Genomic DNA, 24241 nt, shown 5'->3' on the forward strand with positions numbered 1-24241 from the left:
TTAAAGTTAAAAATATGCAGAAAATATGCTGCCGTTGCAAATTTATTTTTAATATATCGAAAAGAGAACTCATACGCGCCAGCTAAGGGGAAGGAACGCATCTTCCATAGAAATTTGTATCTTTCTTAACTCTTATTGTTATTTTTCATCGCTTAACTGACGTTTATGAATATCATCCTAACGCGTAGCAGGTATATTATTTTTACTCGAGTCTGGACTTTAATTACTAAATAAATTAATCGATTTTTTTCAAAGTAATCTTTTTTCGGGTAAACACGGTAAACAAAATAAATCGTCCATTGCGGCATATGTTGTTATTATTATATCTATTTTATATCGATTGAAGTAGCATATCGGTGTGCCTCGTAAGTGCGGATGTGCCTCGTAATTTACACAATCGGAAGTTACTAAACAAATAATAAATTGTCGTCTTTGATAGATCATGATTTATCTCACAATTATTTAAATTCTAATCGGCCATAGTCTGTACTTATCGACTTTCCAAACGTCACCAATATGATCACAGTTCTTAGAATAATATTATACAACAACGTAACGAATATCGTTCATTAGTTATATTTAAAAAATGTGATGCAAAACATGAAATAGTCGTTTCTAATCATTTTTGTCGTGTAATGCCGCGATTACACTATAAACTCGCTATCGCTATTGAGATCGCGTGACATCGTGCGAATAGTGACGAGCTACTATGTATCGCGAATTGCGAGTGACAAAGGTCTCTGGAACAAAGTACTATGTAACTAGAAGCGCGAGGTCGATAGCGATCGTTAGTTCACGTGAAATCGCTTCCACTGTAACAGCAGCTTAAGAATTGTTCCAGAAGCTGAGTTTGTTTAAGAGTATTATTCACTAAATCATTATGCTAAAATTATAAGCCCGATATAATCTAGGCTTACATCTATCTTATATCTAGTTTTCGAATTCCATCGAGTGTAGTTTCCATGCGTCTGATCGTCTGAGATTAAAGAGACATTAACGCTGAGAAAAATTATATGGTTTTATAATACGTTCACCAGCACACCGTAAAAACACATGTCTTCCAAATAATTCGGTATTAAAAATCTAACTACAGTTGAGTATTATTCGGATCCAAGGATGTATACACGATTAATAAAAAGTTACATCTCGTCGATCCGCGATTTACAATGCAATGGCGCCTGCTTTTCCTAAACTATACGTACGATATTTTAATATTGTTTCTTGTTACCGTTTATAGTACATTAATTAAATATCTAATTAATATAATAATAATGGTTTACAGTATTTAAACATTAACTAATTACATGCATACATAAATATAATTACTTTCTACACTATGCAATGCTACTCTACGTATATGTATATTTCTATGTATAATTATTATAGAATTTTTTTATTTTTCTCATTCCGATAAAATTTCTGTCGTAACTCGAATAACAAAATGTATATCTGTTAACACTTTGATATTTAAAAAGCAAAATTCTTAAAAACTTGTCAGTTGAGAACACTCGTTTAAAATAGCGAAATTCTTCTTATAAATTCTAATAGTTTGTAATTAAACTTTTCCCGTATCAGGTAAGTACATTTGAATTCATCATTTTTCCAAATAGATTGAATTTAAATCAAATTTTACTAGCCGTTTGACGAAGGTTTAAACGTAATTCACAATGATATTTTCTGTTAACAAAAAAAAAAAAAAGAAAAAAAAAATCTTTAGTAATACGAAATACATGACGGTTTTAGGAAAATGTATGTCACAGTGGAATTTCTCGGATGTTATTTCAATGCAAAAAATAGTATTTCTTATGACTAGATTTATAATGTTTAGTATCAACATAATTAAATAATATTGTTCCTTAACTCTTTTTCAAGCACAGTAACATTATAACAAGTGTAAAAACGAATAATTATTAATTATTCCTCTTAATTACTCGTGAGCAAATGGGGATTTAAATATTTTCTCCCCTTTTGGTTATCTTTTTATCAACGATTTCTTCATTCACAAAATATTTCTTTATCCTCAAATATATATGTGTACATATTACATATATATACATATATACATGTGTATGTGTATGTGTATATGTGTGCGCGTGTGGGCGCGCGCGCGCGCGTATATAGTTTTATAAATATTCATCTTTCTGCAATTGAGCTCTATTTAATCCTCTAAGACTAAAAAATCTTTAATAGATCGTAACATTATAATATTTCTGTTCGAAATTTATAGTGTCGACAAAAAGAGTTAAAAGGAACCAAGTAAATTTGTTATACTAAACGAATAGTAATTCGTAATATTGAGTCCGTTTCTCTTAACCTGATATTTCTCCGTCTGTTACAATGTGTTTACTGTGTCGGTAACAATAGGAATTAAATTTAAGTTTAATTAAAAATTAAACTCTTTCAAAAATATACACGCGACTTGACAACATCTATAATAAATACAGAATAAACTATAGACATAACAATTGCGTAGATTTAATTCGGCTTAACGTTAAAATACACCATTTTATTTCATCTAAAAATATTTTAATATTCTTGATTTTTTGGTAAAACACAATGGCAACACGTAAACCAAAACAAACGTTATTGCTTTCATCGTTTGTTAAAAGAATGTTGATCCGTCGTAGTCAAGTCACGGATTCTTTAAAGAATTTCACATCTGCGCTCGATTCATTCGTTTATGAAAATGTTCTTTTAAAAAATTTGTGTAATTCAATTACTTAGGCGTAACGACGACAAGTGAACTCTTATTGGTATGATATTTGTCGGAACATACTGCTAATCTCTTCCATCGTTTTGTTCTTTGTTTCGGGTACCTTCTTGTAAATGAAGAAGACGAAAAATGCTTGCAGCGCGGCAAAAAGAATGAATACGTAAGCACCTAGTGCCTCTTGTAGTGGTAGGAATCCGATACTGACGATGAAATTCGCTGTCCAATTGACCGCGATAGCGACAGACGTCGCCGCGGGTCTCGCGGACTGATTAAACAGTTCGGACACCAAGAACCAGGGAATACTTCCTGGTCCAGTCGCAAATAGGGCTACGAACATGATCACCAATATGATCGAGAAGTAGGCTGCTGTACGAGATGATGCCTGTAAAAAAAATACAATAAGATTATTGTGTCAATTTTTCTCCGGATTAATATTGCACAACCGAATCGGATAAACTGTTTTCGCGTTTCTGTTTGCTCGAGTAATCCAAGATACCTATAATTCTTATTTTGATACGTGACAGAATATGTTACAAGAAACCATAAAGTTTGCATAGTAGAACAGTACCATTGTTTGAAATGGAATACTTACAGCGAAAGCAAGGCAAATTGCGAGCAAGACGGTATCGATAAATATTCCGGTAAAACCAACTAAAAGCAGCTGTTTTCTTCCAGCCTTTTCGACGAGTATCAAAGAAACGAAAGTCATGAGAACGTTCACTGCTCCGACGACCATTGTCGCTATTTGAGCCGCGGTCTTATCCAACTGCGCCATCATGAAGATCTTCGTCGAGAAGAACATCACGGCATTAATACCGGACAGTTGTTGCGCAAACATCACCATGAGCGCGATTATCAATGGAATTCTAAGAGCAGAATTCACGAATAGTTCTTTTAGCGTAACTTTTGGCACGAGTTTTACCGATTCATATTCCGCCCTCATTTCCTCCATCTCGTCGTGAACTTCGATCGTGCCCCGCAACCAAGACAAAGCTGTAATAACAAACAGACGTCTTGTTACAGATAAACGTTTCGCTCCAATAATGTAATAGACGTTTGGTCGTTTAAATTAACCGAGCTTTCATAATATTGGTTTTATCTATTGTAAAAACGAATAAAACAGCAAAACTAGCGATTGGACAAAGAACGTGGTTAAAAAAGAAAAATATTCATTAATGTACAATTAGATAAGATGTACCTCTCTGGGCTTCCATGTCCTTCCCTGAACTAAGCAACAAGTACTTTGGACTCTCGGGGCATAATGGAAGCGTAGCTACTTGGAAAATGGCAGGAACGATTGTCAGACATAAAAGAAGGGGCCAGTGATCGGCTGTGCCCAAAATTTGTTCCAATCCAAGAATCTGCGATACCAGAATAGATATGGTGATAACTAATTGATACACCGTACCAACGGCTCCTCGCAGGTGAATGGGCGATATTTCAGCCAAATACATGGGTGCCAGACCAGCGTTCAGTCCAGCATTGATACCAATTATAAATCTTCCGATAATTATCATTTCGTAGCTCTTTGCGGCCTTGGCGGAACCCTCGAAGATGACTGTGAGGAGGACCAGGATGTTGTTCAGTAATAAACCACCCTTTCTACCGAAACGATCGGCTATCGAACCCACCAGAGAACCGCCGATCATACCACCAACGCAGAATATTGCTACAGCTGTCGCCCATATTACCGTCACTTCAGATTGTTTCGTTGGCTGACCAGTACGATTTGTTTTCAGCTCACTGATCCAGGCCTCGATAAGCTACAACATATCAAGAATTCCAAATTCTACAAAATTTTGTTTTCTACTCGGAATATTCTGCAACTTGAATGTTCCATTGTGATAACACGATTAATGGATGTTCAGTTTACAGTTGATGTACACAATATTAAAGAGAGAGAAGACACTTGCATCGCATGTGTGCATTAGTTTCCGAAAAAGATCTTTGATAGTTTATCAACACGTTCTACGTTGTAGAACCCAAATATAATCAAGATGAATGTGGAAGCGACTATACTTTATAGATTCAAATGTGACCGTAATACTGTGAACACGATGAAAAGGATATATTTAGAAGATTGTATTAACGTGAGAGGTGTTCGATATTGATTAATTAAATTCAAAGCTGATAGTGTGCGTGCGTGCGTGCGTGTATTATAATTATTTACATAATTGTCCCTCGAAGTACGCGGAGATTTGGGAAATCGACGTACCGCGTATCAATGAAAATCTGCATCATTTTGAGACTCTCCCCCCATTCCTATCTCAAATCATTATTACGTACGTACGTTGATTGGAAACGTTAACTATTCTGTACATATATGTCTGTATTCTTAGAAGATAATACGTAGGTTAGGGAAAAACAAGTCTTAAATAATTAAAACTTTTCTTTCAGTTTATTAATGTCGCTTCATTTTCTGGCCCTGTTTCTTCCGTGTCAGTGGAAGTCATTGCGGCGACGACCGACCGTCACTTGAAGTTAACGTATTCTCCAAAGTCGTAGCGACTTCAAAAACCGGGTTCTTCGAAACCGCATAAATACTTCGAGGGGCAACTTATGCGTGTACGCGTAATAATCATAATAAGCAAACTTTCAATTAATAATATTACTAATTCATATAGAATGTACGTGATATCGAAAATCAATGCCTCAATGGATTTAAAACAAATTCGGTAATCGAGCGACTAATACATGCAAATGTAATAATCATTGCCTGTTACTGCTGTTTAGAGCATTTATCATATACATATGTGGATCAGTACAAATTCCGTTCTGCGATTTGCTTCAATTTTGTAAAATACCTGTTGAGGTGCATTAACGACACCGGTGTTGTATCCATGCTGAAACGATGATCCAAGGGCAGCAGCAGCAATAGCAAACGCTAACCGTCCGTTAAGACCCTGTAACAAAGACGATCGATTCTAAGTCGCACTCATCTTTATTCATCGAACGACATAGCACTTTAACTGTCAAATAGTAACTAACTTTTCTAAAATTATTACATCTACTTCTCATATTGTAAATTTAACATTATCTTGTTTGTTACAATCGAGAATGTTACCAATCTATACATACATACTTTGCTGAGACGAAACTAGCAAAGATGAATCTCAATATTGAAATATAGTATCTACATACTTTGTAACTCAATTCTTCGATAATATAAATTCACGCATCAAATTTACCATGACATTTTGTTCTTTTACGATAAAATATCTATTTTTCCCATTATGAATATTCAATGTACGCTAGTAGTAGATAAAAATAAAAAGTAAACGTTTAATCTGTTACATTAATCTTTTGCACCTGATATATATACTCGTAATAGATTATTAAGTTGGAGCAATTTTTTTATAAAAAAAGCATTCGCATACTACTGTGTATAAATAATAATAGAAATATATTAAATATATTATTCATTGAAAATTAACTTCTTTATGGATTACAGAGTGTAATAATGGCGACATTTAGGTGCAAAGAATTAAAGTTTCGTCGCGTATTTATAAACATGAAATATATATTACAGTTCTTTGCATAAAATCCCTTATTTCAGGTTTTCATGCGATCTCCTTTGTTTTCAAAGACAACTTTGTTTTTTTATCGAAACAATACGAATATTTTACTTTTACCATTTACATAATATGTAAAACAAAGATTTGTTTGCGCCTTACCGATTTCCCAAAGTAAGGTAATTCAAACTTGATGGTTTTTAAAGTCATCGAAAAATTTCAACCGATTTATCGAGTGTCGACTAAAATGTTCGCACGCGGACGTTCATGAAAACTATCGGTCTCCGATGTTTTTAAACACGTGTTAAAGACTACTCTGCAGGTCGGTACCCCCGCCACGCATTTTTATACCGCTCCTGTCCTCCGGCACACACAAGCATGCTAAACAAACGATACGTCACACAGACAGTAGAATAGCAAGCAGCTAACCAGTGTCTCTCAAATCATTCGTTTTTCGCTCAACTCATTTCTTGTAAATCATAATGGAGTAGAAGCCGTATTCCACGTTTATGGCACTGCCTACGTATATTGTGTATGTTTTAATAAAATATATATATATATTTACTAGATATTTTAACGCAAACTTGAGAAATTTTAACATAAACTTGAGAAGCATTTGTGACAAGTGTTATTAAATTAATAACACTGCTCCTGTGTCTCGCACGTTATCAAAATCAATACTGTCCCAAAAATGTGCGTGCGAAAATTTTATCGCACATTGCAGATTTGTTTTTCCAAAATTAATCACCTTGTTCCAAGTTATACACCCTGTTCGCGAATGAAGAAGATTGGCAAGACCTCTGATAAAAATACGAATCTCACGCGATCTTTTATTTTTCGTGAATATGCATATTACAAACGACTCTCGTTTTCATGTAGGAACAATGCCACAACTGACTCCTACCGTTTCCTTCAATTTGGTCTTTAACCGATTTACTGCTGTTCGGAATCTAGCCAAGATTCTATTGCGAATAATCAAAAAATTCAGTATTTCGAGCATCGACGATAAGAAACTTTTTGCACAGAGAGAATAAAAAGTGGCGACTTGTATTTTTACTCGCTGATGGTACCAGTTTATTTTCACATTTTATCGCGAACATTTACATTGAAAGAAACGTAAAGTCTATCGTGTACTTGTATCAAAACATCTTTGCAAATCATCACACGCGTCACACTCGGAGATTAATATAAATTAATCAGATGATTATCCAATACATTCCACTCTTTAATGGTGCCAAAACTTCATCTCTCATTTTATAAACAGATCCTTCTTTCTAGTTAACTTTGAATGTAAGTTTAATTATTATATTGAATAATATCAAATATAAGTGTAACAAAATTAATAACATTTTATCGAATTAAATGTTACTATTACACTGTGCATAGACAATATGGGCATACATACGTTTGCTTTATAGCAAATGTAATCCTAAAAGAGAGTCAGTACCTCTGACAAGCTATCAACTTCCCTAAACTATTATACGCACAGTATTTTACTTAAAACATAAAGAGACTTTATCGTTTTTGTTTATTATGACGACATTCGCGGAGGGGCTAAAAGATATATAATTAACCTGATTTCCGATTTTCAATTTCTGATTTCCATTTATGAAATACTGCAATATATCGCAATTTATTGACATATAAAAGTCGTTTATCTGTTCTTTGATTCGACTAAATACATATAATGAGACTTAATGTTAAATTGACACTACCGGTCACGAATAGGAACGAAATTGCTTCATATTGAGGTCATACGATATCGTAATCCACTGTGACCATTAATGTGCAAATAGAACAGTATTTATTTAAAAACATACTGTATAATAACTTTAAGAAATCGGTGAAATTAGTAGTGGTAATGTTCATAGTGGTATAGTAATAAAATTTCATTCTGTTACGTGAGGTCATTCAACTATGATTGGCCGAGGCAGAGGTGTGGTGTGTCGATCGTGGAGAACGCCGATTGGTTCGCGTTGCCAAGCCTCCGAACGAGCCTCGTGGCAAGTTTAGGCGTCCTAATTATATTAGGTCGTCTCATAAGTTCGTGCCGCGGTGTTTTCATACCAGGGTTTAAAACGGTTCCGAAAATAACTGTTTCAAACTGTAATGTATCGGTTCTAAATTGATACAGTAATGAGAACCGAAAAAATATTATAACTTTTATGGATATATCGGTTTTAGCCTATATTGGTTCTGTAATTGTTACTTTCCGGTTCTTTTAGATTACGATTCGGTTCTATGTGCACTATTATATCAATTTCGTCACGGTTCTTAGCACTTATTGAAGGTGTGAAAATATTTATATGTACATACAAAACGTTTTAAGTATGATATTAAATATTTTAAAAATTAATTCTTAGTTATTTATGATTTTGTTACAATTTAATCTTATAATTAGTATATCGTTAATGATTTTTCTTATTATTTTCAAGCGTCGCGGAGATAAAATAAATTTCAATGTTGAGAATAATCTCACTTGCGTTGGCGGGATTGCTAAAACCACTTGTGATATTTTGTATAATTTTGGAGTTTGATTTTTTTACCATTGCAATATAATAAAATATCAGTTGATAATTTTAATCGCGATTCTTTTAGAACTGAACCATAATCGAAATAGAACTGAAAAATAGAGATTACAAAACCGTAACCGAAACCGATACTATAACTGTTTTCAACCCCTAATTCATATTTCTCGCGTTATGTTTTATAAACACACAGAGATCAAAGGATTTGAGTGACTAAACTTTCATGCTTCAGTTTAGTCTATCATTTATGGGAAAGGTATTTTATCGGCTCGTACGTGCAGGAAATGGTTTGAACAATTTCGGAAGGAAAATTTTAATCTGATAGATGATTCACAAATCAGACGTCTAATCGAGACGAAGACAGATCTCGTAATCTGGCAAATAAAATGAGGAGTTTGTCAGCGCAAGAAATGTCGCAAATTCTAAACATGTCAAAATCATGTTTACATAGACATTTGAAGAAAATGGGAATGATGCCAAAGCTGGACATATGAGTACCGCATCTGATCACGGAGCGTAATCGGCTTAATCGCGTAGCAACTTGTATATCGTTGCTTGCACGTAACGAAACGAAACCCTTTCTGAAACACATAGTAACTGGAGATAAAAACGAACTTGAACCGAAAGAGAAAATCCAGCAGAACGAGTTGCAAAACCTGGTTTACATCCTCGCAAATTTCTTCTTTCTATATGGTGGGACTATCAAAGAATTTTGTTTTTCGAGCTACATCCCCAAAATTAGACAATTCAAGTCGAGCTATATCGTGTTCAACTTGAAAAATTAAGAGAAAAAATTGCAGAAAAACATACGAAAGATTGCATGTTACGCAAAATATGCAAAACAAATTATATGAATTTGGTTGAGAAATTTTATCCTATCTACCTTATTTTCCGGGCGTCGCATCATCAGACTTCTACCTGTTTCTATCATTACAACATTATTTAGCTGGCAAGAAATTTCACAATGTAAACTGAAAAGAAAATGCTCTACAAAAATATTTTGATGATAAACCAAAGAAATGTTATACTAATAGAAACATATCGTTGCCTGAAAAATGGAAAGAGGTTGTGCAAAGAGAGGGCGATTACATTTTTTCGCAAGCGTCACAGGTTAGATTAAAACATTACTTTATATGGTAGAAAAATAAACGGCACGAACTTATGGGGCGACCTAATGACGATCACGGACAATTTATTCAAAGTTTCTATACGCGCTAAGCGATATTGGTTAATCTACAACGATTTGGTTTCATACTATAAAGTTCTTACTATAAAATTTTCATACTATAAAGTTCATTCTCACCAATGAGAAGGACTTATATTTTATACAAACATACTTAGAAGCGTCTTTCATAAAATAATATGTAATAATTAAATGTCCGGTCTGTGCTAATAACTCAATATTTGTCCCGCATTTTAAATGTTTTATTGTTAAACGTACAGTTCAATATATTACTCGTATTAATCTATCAATGTATATTCATAAAAAAATTAAAAGAAAAAAGGCATTACTAATAGTTTATTTCATGTTCACCAGTTTTTATAAGGGGGGGGGGGGGGGAATGTCGCAAACGGTTAACAAATTGATTTGGTTTTCCGTAGCGATTATGCGAAAATATAGTTAAATTTTCATACTATAATGTTCGTGTTGTATAACCTTTCCAAAAATTCCTTTTAAATCGAAAGATGAAGCTGATTACAAAACGAAGATTACACAAGAGTACCTTGATACACAGTACGTTTGCGTAAATAGAAGTAATATGTAAAACGCGTTGTTCTTATTCTTACGTAGACTCGATTAATTTTTACTTGTGTATATTTAATATGTATGATATTAAAAGTATTGCATTTTTGCATTATTTATTAGCTTGCGTCATTTCTCGCGTGATATAAAGAATATTAATTATGAATCGTATTCAGTTTAACGAATGTGCAATACAAATACAGTTTACATTTCAGATTTTAGTGCTTTCATAAAAATAAATGAGGGTTGCATTGTTTTACAGTGAATGTTTGGAACCCCAAAGTAGATATTAATTTTGATTGAAAATAATGTATCGATTGTAAATCATGCGATTATAATGTTATAATTGTATGCATTATATGTACATACGTACCATGGAGATTGAAAAGTACAAAAGACAATTTTATCGCATTGAATTTATAAATTATTATAAATAAATTATTTAATAGTAGTATCCAAATATTCCACTGGAAAGATTATAACGGAATCAAAAAGTTTCTCCACACTAGTGCTTTTTATTCTCCAACAATTATGAAACGAATGAAAATGGAATGAAAAATGTTTCCGATTACTTTTCATCGTGAATAAGGGCGTACAAAGTAAGATATTTATGTCTATCACCTTTGGCAAAGGCATCCCTTAACAACATTCTCATAGAAATGACTACGTGTATTCTCTAACTTGAAATGCGTTGAAAAAATGATCCTTTTTGTTTCTTGACTACTTTTAGTAGCCTACCTATCTCTATTGCAATAATTGTAACTGCAAATGTAATGAAAAAATAAACGAAGTATTATTCGATTGCCTATCATTCAGGAAACCTGTAACAATGTTACCTATGTCTAGCATCGCACGTATGTATGTACAATGTACTTTAAATTCAGATTAGCTCGACTAACACGACCTTGAACCAACATAGTGGCCTAACATAGTTTCAGGTTAATGTCATCTTCTTCATCAATTTCCTTTCACTTTCATGACGGTAATGAATTCTAGTAGCAACAATCTGTGAGGTAAAATGAAACATAAAACTGCTGAATCAGTAGAGCAACAATATTAACCATGTCTGTTATTAAATATTATGCAAATCATCGGAAAGCGATGTACCTTTTCAACGAATATCACGAATATCCTTATTTTTTGCTTCACTCGCGCAGGTGACAAACTTGATATTCCAGAAGTGGGATAATTACACTTCATTTTGTACATATATCTTATATTATTAAACTATAAAGTTAATTTTCTTTTACGGGTATTAAATGAAAACTTTTAAATAGACAATATTTACGTATATTGTCCACTAATGTTGCAATTTTTATGCGAAACTATCGGTAACAAGTTAATTACAATTTTTAAAACGTTATCGTAATACTTTCGTTCTTACGAACTTCATCACCTAAAGAAAAATTTACACGATGCGTTGATCACCTTTCACCTTTAACGCATTAATCCTTTTCCTCCGAACGATTCTCCGTTACGTTATTCGTAACGATATGGCAGTGGTCGCGCAGTTGCCGAGCGAATACTCGCTCGAAATTCGAGGCGCTACTTTGTAACACGTGTATTCCTTCATCGGATATAGATATATACCTATTACTTTATGCTTTGCCATTCTAATAAGGACTGAATAATGTTCCTTTGTCAATGTCTGTGTCAACAAAACCAAACCACATACTTTTAGTAACGAAAGAGGGGGGTAATTCATAATTACTACAGATTTAAGAGTACCGATTGTAACCCGAGTATGTACAAAGTTTTCCGTGTTTCGAAAGTTTACGATGACTCAAATGTCCAAATTGTACGCTTAGTTTAGCTTTCGAACGCTCATAACGTTCATACACTATTTACAACCGTCTGGAGTAAGTACAATAACCGACTTCAAAAAAAGCTCTCACGTTCTCGAATACGGAATCAAGTACAAACGATTGTTGTTTCGAGCAACAAAAAATTACGCTAGCTACTCGCAAATTAAGATTGCAAAATTATTTACTATCGATTTAATTGAAACCGTACAATTAGCAATAAATTCGTATTAAAATAATTTTTACCTGTAGCCACTCTTGACTCATAATCAATCGGTAAAATTTCGTTGATGCTTAATCGGTCACTTTTTTAAAAAATATTTCACGATCACTTTCAGGTACACAACATGCGGGAAGAATTAATCGAATGAAAAAGGAAGAAGAGACCAACGATAGAATTGTACCGTGTCACGTTCGCGTTTGTAAGATACTGAGACGACATTTGTGCGAACGGAACATAAACGAATTTCGAAACCAGTTGTATCCCCCTCTGCTCCACGCACTCGTTTCAGTTTGCTGGGCTCTTCGGACGAATCTCATTGGTTAACAGGCGACACCAAACTACAACTCTTACCAATCTCCTGCATTTCTCCCAACAGAGCTCACAAAGACGAATTCATGCTAGGAACCGTTCATTTAGAATTACAGTAGTCTTATTCTTCTTCTTTTCTTTGGATTAACTCATATTTGTCAGCAATCTTGCTCTCTATCGTGAGAGGTATGCTTCTACATATCCGTAGTTTTCGGGTTCCACTGTAATTGAAAATTATCGTCTACAAGCTAAGTAAAATATGTATCGAAGAGCACAAAAATTGTCGAATTTTAAACAAAACAATTCTCTTATCCTTGGTTCAAAGTTCCTGCTCCACGGATCGAGTGTACGTATAATTGAAAAGTTAACAATATGTAAATATGTATTATAGGGTGAATAATCAATCCCTGGTAAACGGTTTAATTCAACTACGCAATTTTGATAAAGCAAAGAATCATTTAAGATATATTTTATAACCATAATGCACCTTGTATGTAAGATAAAGTGTCAAACGTCACATCAATATATGTATCTCGATTTTCTTATGCTTGTTCTTATCTAGAGTATTTATTCACTTCTCGATTTCATCGATCTTAAACCAAAGTTCTGCTAAACGAGTTTCTATTTCAACCGCCCCGTATTAAGAGGATACGTTTGTTGAGGTCATTCAAAATAATACGTCTCGAACTTCAACGTAATATTGTCTTCTAACATTATTTATGCGACTATAATACGATGAAACCAGATAAGACAACACAGATTTTATAAACCAATTGTCCATAATATTGCATGTTAATAATATTTCAAACTATCGATGATAAAAGTTGAAATTAAATGTTTAAGAGTCTTCGTGTTGAGCCAGTTCATCGAAAGGGACAAAAGAGATCCTTAGATCAAAATCAAACATATTTATGATTCCGTACGGTCCTCAATGACTAACAAAGAGCTAGTACTTGTAATTAAAGTTTTTTTTGTAGTCGCCTAGTGTTAATTATTAAATAGACCTTATTCAAGACCTTAGACAAGAAATTGCTCCCATTACGTGGTTGGTCCTTCGAGTTGAGTAGACAGAACCACTTTATGTAACATCCAGAGGTAAATGGCGTTTGACGGTTGGCGTCAAGCCTCAACACTTCGAGAATGGGCGATTAAAATTTTCAGAATTCTAGGATGTATATATATGTAATAAATTTCGAAGGTTTCAGAGATTCCAATCGGATATAAATTGTCGGATTATTCTGGATTTGCTCCTGTATCGTTAGGGACCTGTACCGTCTTGACTAGGATTATAAAACCGGACACAGCCTGTTAGCGACAATATGAACATCCCGTGCAATTTTACAATTAAGAATACCGAGGTGGAGTACTTGTCAGTGTTGTATGCTGTGGAGATATCTTAAATGACGCATTATATTATTCATCGGACTCCTGACTACAGGTAAACGATACTCTAATTATACAATCGATACTTCTAAAACCAAGTTTAAAGCGAGACAAAGAACAAGTCTTGAACAGAAAAATATTTTTAGCTGTTTTGTTTGTGAAAATATTTTCGTTAACGTCCAGAAAATTCCACGAAAATAAAGAAACATGGAATATCTGCGGCAGAAAATTTCGAATCTCGACCACACAACGAGCGATTTCGTTATCACCGGCGAAAGAAGAAATTGCAGAGAGCCGGCAGAGTTGGTGTTAATCTACGATCCAGAGAGTCGAACGACTACGAACACGAATGTTTGAAAATTGCAGCTACACAAAAGAAATATGTTTTGTAAAAGGAGAAACAACCAACGGCGTGAAATTGTCTGCATCTATCAGAATGGAGAGTTAAATAGCGACGCAAAACAGTTAAAATTAATTATCTAATCATTTTCAAAGCAGTCTCTTATTAGGAACAATTATTTTTAATCGGATCAATGCACTCAACGCAATGTAAAAGTAAGACGAATTTACGTACATTTACAGCAAAGAAGAATACGTGAAATGAAAAGCTGAAGTCAAAGATACGACGAAATAACAAAATGTAGACGAAACGATACATATTTTATACACAGGATGTAGACAACAATATTTTTATCGCTGAACTTTGGATATGACAGCAAAATTTGAAGTTTATACGAGATTAGATATATCCTTAATCACACAATAACATCGTACTCGGTTAAAAAAAAAATAAGGTTACCATGCATATACAATTTCTGTATATACATACTTCGTAAAATTGTTTGGTTTAAATGAAAATGAGAACATTAAAAGTATTTGTTGCGCGAATATAGTAGAACAACAGACAGAAGTATGACTGACAATGAGACAATTCTAATTAATGACAAAAATTAGAAAATTAAATTCTTCGGGAATTAATATAAATGACTAAAAAGTGATTTTAAAATATTTCACTTTTATGCGTCACGTACTTACCCACTGCTTAACCTCCGTAGAAGACTGCGTGTAAAAAAGCAAACAAGAAGGGAAGCAAGATAAGACCGACTCGATAATATTTGTAAATGAATTTCAGACAAATTTTGTTACCTTTGATGCCAGAGTTAAGGCAGCCGGCGTTGTAGACTGTTCTTGTATTTCGGTGCTGGTCTAAAGTGAAATTATTAAACAAACGTTTAAAATATTATTGAATTTCATTAATTTGTTTATCAAACAATACCTTGTCCTGTTCTGTTGCCATCGTAAGGCTGCTTGAAAGAAAATGCATGTCGTGATATTTAATACCGTCAATCATGAAATCTTGAGGTAAAATCTGGCTCTAAGATGAAAATTTGTATTTAAAATTATTTCATGGAGCTAAACACTTATTAAAAATAGTATAAAAACTATAAACTAGAATATCTAAAATATCTTTTAATTTTGTGTCATTACTTCATTGCGGCAAATCTATATATTCATTCTGCACAACAAAGGTCGAGTGAAACAAATAATAGGAGGAAAAAAATTGATCTTCCGAAATAGCAATGTTCATTACGAATACCCTGTATTCGTACTGTATTTCAATTTCATTGTTAATAACTCTTATTTTAAACTTTTATTTTAGATTTTTTTAAGTTACACTTTGAATTGAAATCAAGAATTTTGTGCCAATGATTTACCTTTGAAGAGATGGACAGTTTCATGAAAATGTATTCGTAAGAGAAACGTAATGACATGCACAATTCATATTCTTCGTGGATTTTGTTTTCTTTCCATATACAGATAAGTTGACACGATACAACAATTGCACAGATTGCAATCGTAACGAAAATGTCGAGCAACTTTCCTATTCAATCGTGTATTCTATTCTGGTAATAATCGACACAAGTACAGTAGGTTGAACACCGGCAGGTTGAATTTATGATAAAATATTAATATTTAAAAACGTTCAAGAAACAGTTGTCAACGCTACGAAATGCATTTCTGTAAATCTAACCAAATATTAAAATATTACGTATTACAAATCAAGCAACGAGAAAATGGCTTTATAATAATGACATTAGATACATTGAATACAATGCAATAGTATTTTATTTTTCAATTATTTACCATCTTATAACTATTTACAAACAGTACCAAGTAATAATAATGTGCATAATGCTTTTATTCGTTTCTCGATTCGAGAAAAAATATGATTTTGCTTTCCTTTAGGAATAGAAGGTCAAACAACTTGGTACTTTCGATTAAAATCAATTTCGTTTAAACAGTGCTTTATATTGATATAATATGCGTGTAATTATATATCTTTTTTCGTTAACTATATCTTATTATGATATAAACATAACTTGAGGATAACACAGAAGAATGGATCGTATTTACTTGTTGCTTCAAATTTATATACTTTTATGATACAAAACCAATGCAATTTAGCTTCTTATTACAATTGCATAGGTGTATATTGGATCATGATTAAAAAGGTTAGTTAGAGGTTATCAACTAGGGCTCTAGATTCACGTGTACATAAATTTTGTATACACAATCTCGGTCTCGATCAACACAAAAAAAATATCGTTAAGTTTTAGACAGGAGGGTCGCAACCCGTGATAATTTGATGTGTCGTTGAGAGTCAAAGAGACGAGATAAATTTCTAACGAAACGATCGTTAATAATCTTCTTTATACAGCACACGAATTTCTTTACATACGTTTTATTGATTTTGATTCGACACTATGCGTTAATATAATTTTAACTGGACATAATTTCAATGATGTTATTACTGTTATTATATTGCTGTATGTAATAGTTACAATTGATAGGCATGATGAATACCTTCGAACCATACAGTAAAATTCTATAGTATTCTTGGCGTGGAGTAATTTTATCAAGTGTATAAAGTGGTGATGAATGATATACCTTAAAATGTAGAAATTTTGAAATGGAACGATTTTCTTTAAGTTTACAAAAAGAAGGAATATATAACTTTCTATTTGTGTGGTGTATTACACATTATTACAACGATGATTTAATAAATCACATGCTTGTGCGTGAACCCGATGATACATGCCCGTTTCCCTTTTCCGATTATCGGTCTCTCGTCAACTATTTCATGTTACAATACCACAATACACATACATAATTGTGCGTATCACGTGCCATCAATGGTAATAACTGTTTAATCTGACATTTTCATGAAACGTGTAACTTATTCGATGAATCTCACGACCAAAAGAAGCTAATAGCATATCGCGTCAATGAAAAGCATTAAAAAAGTGAAATAAACATACATATGTGTACTTACTATTAATGACGTAGTCGAAGAAAACGCAGGCACGACTATTCCTAGAGTTCGTATTCGATCCTTGTGCGCTTATAGCCCCTAGATAAATGAACACCCGACCAAGAAGGACCCGTTGTATTTTCAAGCGCAAGCGCGAAAATTTACCGGCCCTTGTTTGCACCTTTCATTGCAATCCGTACCTAGAATTACCTTATTTCTAACCTTTACGCGAGGACACCACGAATCAACATTCTATACGCGAAAACAATAATGATATAGCTGACGAAACGAACTCACTCTCGCACTGATTCTGCTATTATTTCAGTAGTCTAAAACACATATCACTCCATAGAAATTCATCATCATTTATTTGAAAAATATTAAAATCCTTATTAAATATTCGTGTGATTTTAAAATATTGTAAATGTGTATCCACAAGACTAAAACACATTTTAAATTACATTCAATAATAAAAACATTTAATTTCGTTAAAATAAGAACAAAGTGGTACAAACAAAAACGTACAGAAATATTACTTCTATAAAGGATACAACAAGCCTTCAAAAAGTTGGACTCTAAAAAACCTAAATTTGTTTTAAACATTTAACTTCATTTATATACGTATGGAGGCAATCAAGCATATACCACACACTATACTTAAATTTATAAATGCCGATACGAAATATTTGATAATCATAGTGTATTTTCCATTATATGTATATTTTTCTACGTCTTTGTAAAAAAAAAGCAATGTATTTTGGAAATAACCTTTGCTCGTTGATATGTAACTGTTATTGCTTGAAAAGTAATTAACCCCAAATGTTATCCATTACAAGTATTGTGTAATATTTTCTTACATTTACGGCGATTCTATGGTCCGTATCTGTGCCAGTGCTTCTCGAATTTCACAAGGTCCAAGTTTTACGTAATATATCTACTAAAGATATTCTTTTTACGACGATCGATTTAAATACGAATTCTTGTATGCAATGACAAAATCTTCTGTTACGTTCTTACTTGATAATTCAATATTTTGCGAAATGCTTATTATATATTTTTCGCGTATATTATAACAGTATTAAGTAATATTCTTTAACGAGTAATAAACGTATACGCGTAAGGTACAAGGCCATACTGGCTTGTAAGTTTTGGCTCTTTTTGTCGAGCCTGCGCCTCCACAGATTCTTATTTGGGACAAACGTTTAGTACTAGATCGATATCATTTGAACTTACGCGTACCGATTCCCGCGCATTTTTTGATCAAACGCAACCAGACTATACTACCGAATCTTCATAATGCCGAAACAATGTAACAAAAAATTACAAAATAATATTAACAATTTTTAATACTAATCGTTAAAAATTTGAAATGTTTCTTTAGATGAAACTCATTTGTTTCGAAATAATGCGGCAATAAACAAAATTTAAAAAATCTGTTTTATTCAAACTTACAGTGTTCACTAAAATAAATCTAGTTCCTTGTAAACATCTACACTAAAAAGAGTGTACATAATAAGAAATAATGTTGACGGTCAAGTATTATTGATCTAACTTTTACGAGTAAAATTTATCTCAATATACACAACGAGATAAAAAACAATTAAATTTGTCTTTTTGTGTAAATAAAATTATAACCATATATAGACATTAACGTTTCTAACCTCTTTCCAAGCATACAAATCAATAACAGTAGCGTGTGTGACCGAGAATCGACTGAAATTCACCTTTAACTGTTAAATGTTTTCCGATCTATTTAAGTAAAAGAAAAAAACACTTGAGCGATTGTTAAAACGCACTTGGTTATCTTATCTCAGGTAAAAACGAACGATGGCGGTCTAACATGTACGATGGACAATGACTTTACGTTCAATGCATTCTACGCTCCACGCGACGTCACTGCTCAACAGATGGCGAGCCCCCAAGAATCATTCTATCTCTCTTTCTCTAGGTTCTTTCCTATTTCTTTTTTAATGTTGCAATTCGAATGCAATGTACAGTGTAATATTAAATACCAGTAACACTAGAACATTAGAGTAATATAGATTATTATGTATAGCTTCACCTTTGGAATTTGGAGTATAAACTAATTATTCTTTTAGACCTTTATTTTATTCTATCATGAAGGTCTGATTCGACTAATTTAGAACTTACATAATTTTATTACGAATTTTTAAAAAAAGACAAAATTTATAAGTCATTATAAAATGTTTCGTTATCTTTGCAAAGTAAACGCGTGTAAGAAATTCAAAGTCATTTCTTTTAGCGCGTTGGTATCGTAAAACAATTATTTGCATTTCAAATTGCGTTCCATTACTTCAAACCAGTGGCATTCAACGAATTTAAAGTTTAAAAATATTCATCCGTGAACTATAATCTATGAACGCATATTATAATATTAAAATGGAATATGTAAATAAAATACATACTTATCTATGTATATAAATGCCTTTTTAATTTTACTGAAAGAAAAGCAAAATGAACATAGATATTTAATGAAAATTCATTCGAAAATTCAAACGAGTCTGAAAAATTACATTGCATCGTACAATTTATTGCTAACACATCAATGCATTATAATTAATCTTTATATATTAATAGCAGAGAATACAATGATTTACAAATTTGCATACCAGTAAAATTTGAATCCGACACAGCAAAGATAGCTGTTTGATAAGTTTATACATACATACATATGTACATATACATATATTATGCAATTGATACTTCAATAAATAAAACCATAATAGTAAACTTTCTTAAGAACTGAGTATATTTGTTCAAGGATGTATGTAATACTTTAAGTTCATTCTATCGTAATTTTCTTGTCTGATTGCGTCAGGCAATATTATACCTCGATGAACAGAAGGACACCGGCAGGTGACGTGCTTGTGCACACCCACTGGATCAACCAATCGCGTGCTAGGTTACCAAATGTTCTCAAATCATCTACATACAAATTATCTAACAAATGCTGTAGAAAAATGGAAATATTTACAACGAAACTTTTATTATTGCAAAATAAATGAACATCTAGTAAATAATAGGAAAGAAGAGAAACGCCATAATGGCGATAGATTTTATTATTTTTATCCCACAGGTATCGTATGAGTACCACTGTTTGGGTCAATAAGACTGGCCTCAGACTTGCGTATAAGAAGTATGCATACATATATCTCAATCTGAAAGCCGAATGAAAGGGAAATCCATCTGTTGACGATCACGTAAAATGTTCAATTTTGAAATGTTGATTGTAATTTAAATAATTTTTGATTATGAACATTTTTTCTTTGAATGTCTTGCGTATTATTTATTTAAACAATTTCTATTTCAAACTGTTGAATTATAACATATACTTTAGCGGTACATGGATGCAAATTAATTATTGCTAATTTTAAAGTTAACGCTGTATTTTTAATCGTTGTCTATTGAAAAAAGATCGTTAAAAAAGGTGTTTCACGATGAAAGAATAATGCATTACGATATTTCCCAATTAGAATAAAATTTTAATATTAGATGCATATGTATATTTCGAAATATATAATTGTATGGAACTGGTACGGTACAGAGTGTACTTTGCAAACGATAAGTATCGTTTAATTATCCGATAGGTACTAAGGGCATATTAATTGAATGCTTAGAATTCCATTAACTAGGGTCAAATACGTATCTACGTGCAGCAGTTGAGAACTAGTCTTGCGTCATTCGAAGAAACCACAGATCGTCCGATCAAGAAAACATTACTGAAGACAGCGATATTCACTTCAAACTTCGGAGAATTAATCAATGATTTGTGATGCGCAGGATTAAAAATTGCTACTTGAAAAAATTCTGTCGGTTATTATTTATCTTTCACTTCTGATTATTCTCACGAATCAATAAAAAGTGTATAAATCTATAAACCTAGTTACTAGGTAAAATATTTCTCGCAATTGACTTTTGTAGATAAAAGAAATATTTGTTTATATTATAAAAATATACATCTATAAACTACACGTGTTCAAACATGAGGCACTACCTTCTCAATATATTTATTACTGCACTGTGTGCACTGACACGTGTTAAGTATGCATCATGTTTCAACAGCTAACTTTGGATATAATACAATTTTGACAATTCTCTAAAAATAAAGTGTTTTCCTATAATATTTGGCTTTATATGTGTATGCGTATATGTACGTCGAAAGTATTTATGTAATATGCTTGTTTCACACCCCAATTAATCAATTATCTAGTAATGTTTGCACGTTCCAAGGTCAGTCGTTTCTCGCTTTCTTTTTTGCATACTCACATTACCGTTTGTAGTACGCCTATTTTGAAATTACATATATACGGCTGCACTGTTTATATGTCAATATCACTAATTAAATACACGTACATACATATCTATAGATATTTCTTAATCAATTATGTACTAACTAGTTAGCATATTACTTATATTTATGTTTAATAAAGATTAATAGTATAACAAATAAAGATTGTTGGAAATGTTAAAAGAATTCAAAAAATAATTTCTGATATGAATACTTTGACCGCGTTTAGATATTTAGGTAAATCAGTTCAGTGGCACGCGAAAGCATGATACACTTACTTTTCGAGCTGAGACGGGTATAGTGGTTTCTCTGGTATAAATTGGGACATCCAGATCACTGACACTGCTACTGATACTTGGTGCTCTGGAATCAGATCGACCACTGAGGGGAACGGAAAGATGTGTTGGCCTAAGTGGATGAGATTCCGCAATGAAACCCTCTCCAAAGTCCTCGTCATCTCGATCCATCTGTCATGACAACATTAAACATAATAAACATACGCACAAATTTTTGAGTGTATGTTATAATTTTGAATATAAAAATATATTTATTTATTTACTAGTTAACTGAATTGAACGTTCATTACAATTAGGAACCAAAATCAAATAGGGTTCTTAGTACAATGCACCCCTGTCTTAGCTGTCAGAAATCTATAAAATTTGTACTTAATTCGTTATAAAATTGATACATTAGAAGTAATTAATACATATTTTAAATTTTACGAAACAAGAAAAACATTTCTTTTTTTTTGTACAAATAAGAACGCACTTTTTTACACCGTAACTTTTTCAAAGATCATTTAATTTTTATCAGATTGTACTATTGAAAAAATAATTTTTGGAAAAGAAAAATAACAATGATGAATATATCTGAGTGTTAGTCGAGACATTGTATTTTTTGTGTGAACTATTCAAGGTACGTCTAACGACAACGATGACAATTGTCAATTGCGCGTCGTAGATATTGTACGTAAAATTAGCACGAGAATGTGACAATAGTACGCTTTCCCTATCAATTATTTGGCAAACGATCAAGGCTAGTAACTCGATGACACACTCCCCACTCTCATCGAAAACTTTGTTCTACGATCATTCAAGAAAATCGATAAGAAACAAAGTCCCTTTCGTTTCAACTACTTAACACAGGTACATAAATGTCTTACACAATTATAAATTTAAATTCGTATGTTGCTTACAGTTTCGCGGCAATTCAATCGCAAACAATTTAAAAACGATATAAAATTTGATTTAGTAGAGTTGAAATCTAAATTGGATATTCAATTGTTAGCTTGATATTACAAACTTTTTCCTATAAAAACTTCTTACATTAAAATTGAATGTATCGGTTAGTTGCAGATCATTTATAATGAATGAACAAATCCTTTAACATATTCAGCATCCATGTGTTCGAACTGTCATTCAAAAATTTTACAAGAAAAGGCAAAAATGTACATTCTCCTCATCCAAATTTGTTCTACTTAGTATAAAATATCGGTTCACTCGAGCCAATAATACCAACCGCAAATAATCAGGACACGCTCCGTTGACGTCAACGAGGGACCTAAAACTTGCTATAAGAAAAGCATAACTTTTTTTATTAATTACCTCGTGCTCAAGCGAAGCAGAAGTGGTAGGAGGAACAAAGAGAAGAGAAGAAGTCGGTAACGGATGTTATCTTAACAAGGGAATCTGCACCAACTCGGATCGCCGATTACGAAAGAAGACGAACGTATTACCGTTGAGTTCAAACGATGAAAGCACGAGAATACGAGGAGAGAGAAAAAAAATCGAAGATCGAAGAACACCCGTACAGCCGGGGTGTGCTCTTGAGACTGAACTAGAGGACGCATCTCGTCGCGACGTCGCCGTCGTCGTCGCCGTCGGCAAGACGTAGCCGTCGGCCTCCGGCTGGATTTAATTTTAACGCGTACGTCGTTAGACGAGCCTCCGAGCTTCCTCTAACAACGAACACAAATACATTAATGTATCCACCTCCTCTCCCCGTTTGACTCCTTCTCTCTCTTACGTGTCTACATCAATTGATTCCTGCTAAATTCGCAATTGATTTCACTTAACCCAACGATATATCCTACCGGCAACTCACAACAGACTCGAAACGATTGAAATATCATTGGAACGCGTTCGAAATTTGTACCTTTTTACATTTGCCAAAATCGTTAATATTAAAAACTACAAGGTATCTCATAATAATTTCGTTATAAATTTCAAATATATGTATATCTAGTAACAAAATGTATTCGTGAGAGATTTCATTTTTAATCAATTTTTTCTTGTACCACAAATTGTAGTACTTCCTACATAATCATTAGAGTAGGATTGACAATTAATTAAATTATTGAAAGAACACGTCAGCTTCCATAATCCTTGCAGTTTTCTATCATTCAG

General features: G+C 32.9%; 1 protein-coding gene and 1 long non-coding RNA gene across 13 annotated transcripts; one reads left to right on the forward strand and one right to left on the reverse strand.

Moving 5' to 3' along the window:
- Nucleotides 1–24: 24 nt before the first annotated feature.
- On the reverse strand, nucleotides 25–23676 carry LOC143144080 (solute carrier family 2, facilitated glucose transporter member 1). Of its 9 annotated transcripts, none has more exons than XM_076306109.1 (8): nucleotides 17549–17883; nucleotides 15491–15518; nucleotides 15361–15420; nucleotides 15250–15273; nucleotides 5518–5616; nucleotides 3912–4476; nucleotides 3306–3706; nucleotides 25–3095 (listed from the first exon to the last, which is right to left on the reverse strand). In XM_076306109.1, the coding sequence occupies exons 2-8, from the start codon at nucleotides 15509–15511 to the stop codon at nucleotides 2748–2750; spliced, it is 1518 nt and encodes a 505-aa protein (XP_076162224.1). In that variant the 5' UTR covers nucleotides 15512–15518; nucleotides 17549–17883; the 3' UTR covers nucleotides 25–2747. The 9 variants fall into 9 exon arrangements, with proteins under 9 accessions (XP_076162224.1, XP_076162225.1, XP_076162220.1 ...); XM_076306110.1 differs by having other exon boundaries at nucleotides 15491–15521; XM_076306105.1 differs by lacking the exons at nucleotides 15250–15273; nucleotides 15361–15420; nucleotides 15491–15518; nucleotides 17549–17883 and adding exons at nucleotides 22115–22303; nucleotides 23355–23406; nucleotides 23572–23631.
- On the forward strand, nucleotides 12936–15449 carry LOC143144081 (uncharacterized). Of its 4 annotated transcripts, XR_012991343.1 has the most exons (4): nucleotides 12937–13177; nucleotides 13394–13926; nucleotides 14030–14269; nucleotides 14398–15449. It is a non-coding gene; the product is annotated as an uncharacterized LOC143144081 (long non-coding RNA). The 4 variants fall into 4 exon arrangements; XR_012991344.1 differs by lacking the exon at nucleotides 13394–13926 and having other exon boundaries at nucleotides 12936–13177; nucleotides 14094–14269; XR_012991342.1 differs by lacking the exon at nucleotides 13394–13926 and having other exon boundaries at nucleotides 12940–13177.
- Nucleotides 23677–24241: the final 565 nt, after the last annotated feature.

This window comes from Ptiloglossa arizonensis, chromosome 3 (assembly GCF_051014685.1).
Source record: "Ptiloglossa arizonensis isolate GNS036 chromosome 3, iyPtiAriz1_principal, whole genome shotgun sequence".
Lineage (NCBI taxonomy): Eukaryota > Metazoa > Arthropoda > Insecta > Hymenoptera > Colletidae > Ptiloglossa > Ptiloglossa arizonensis.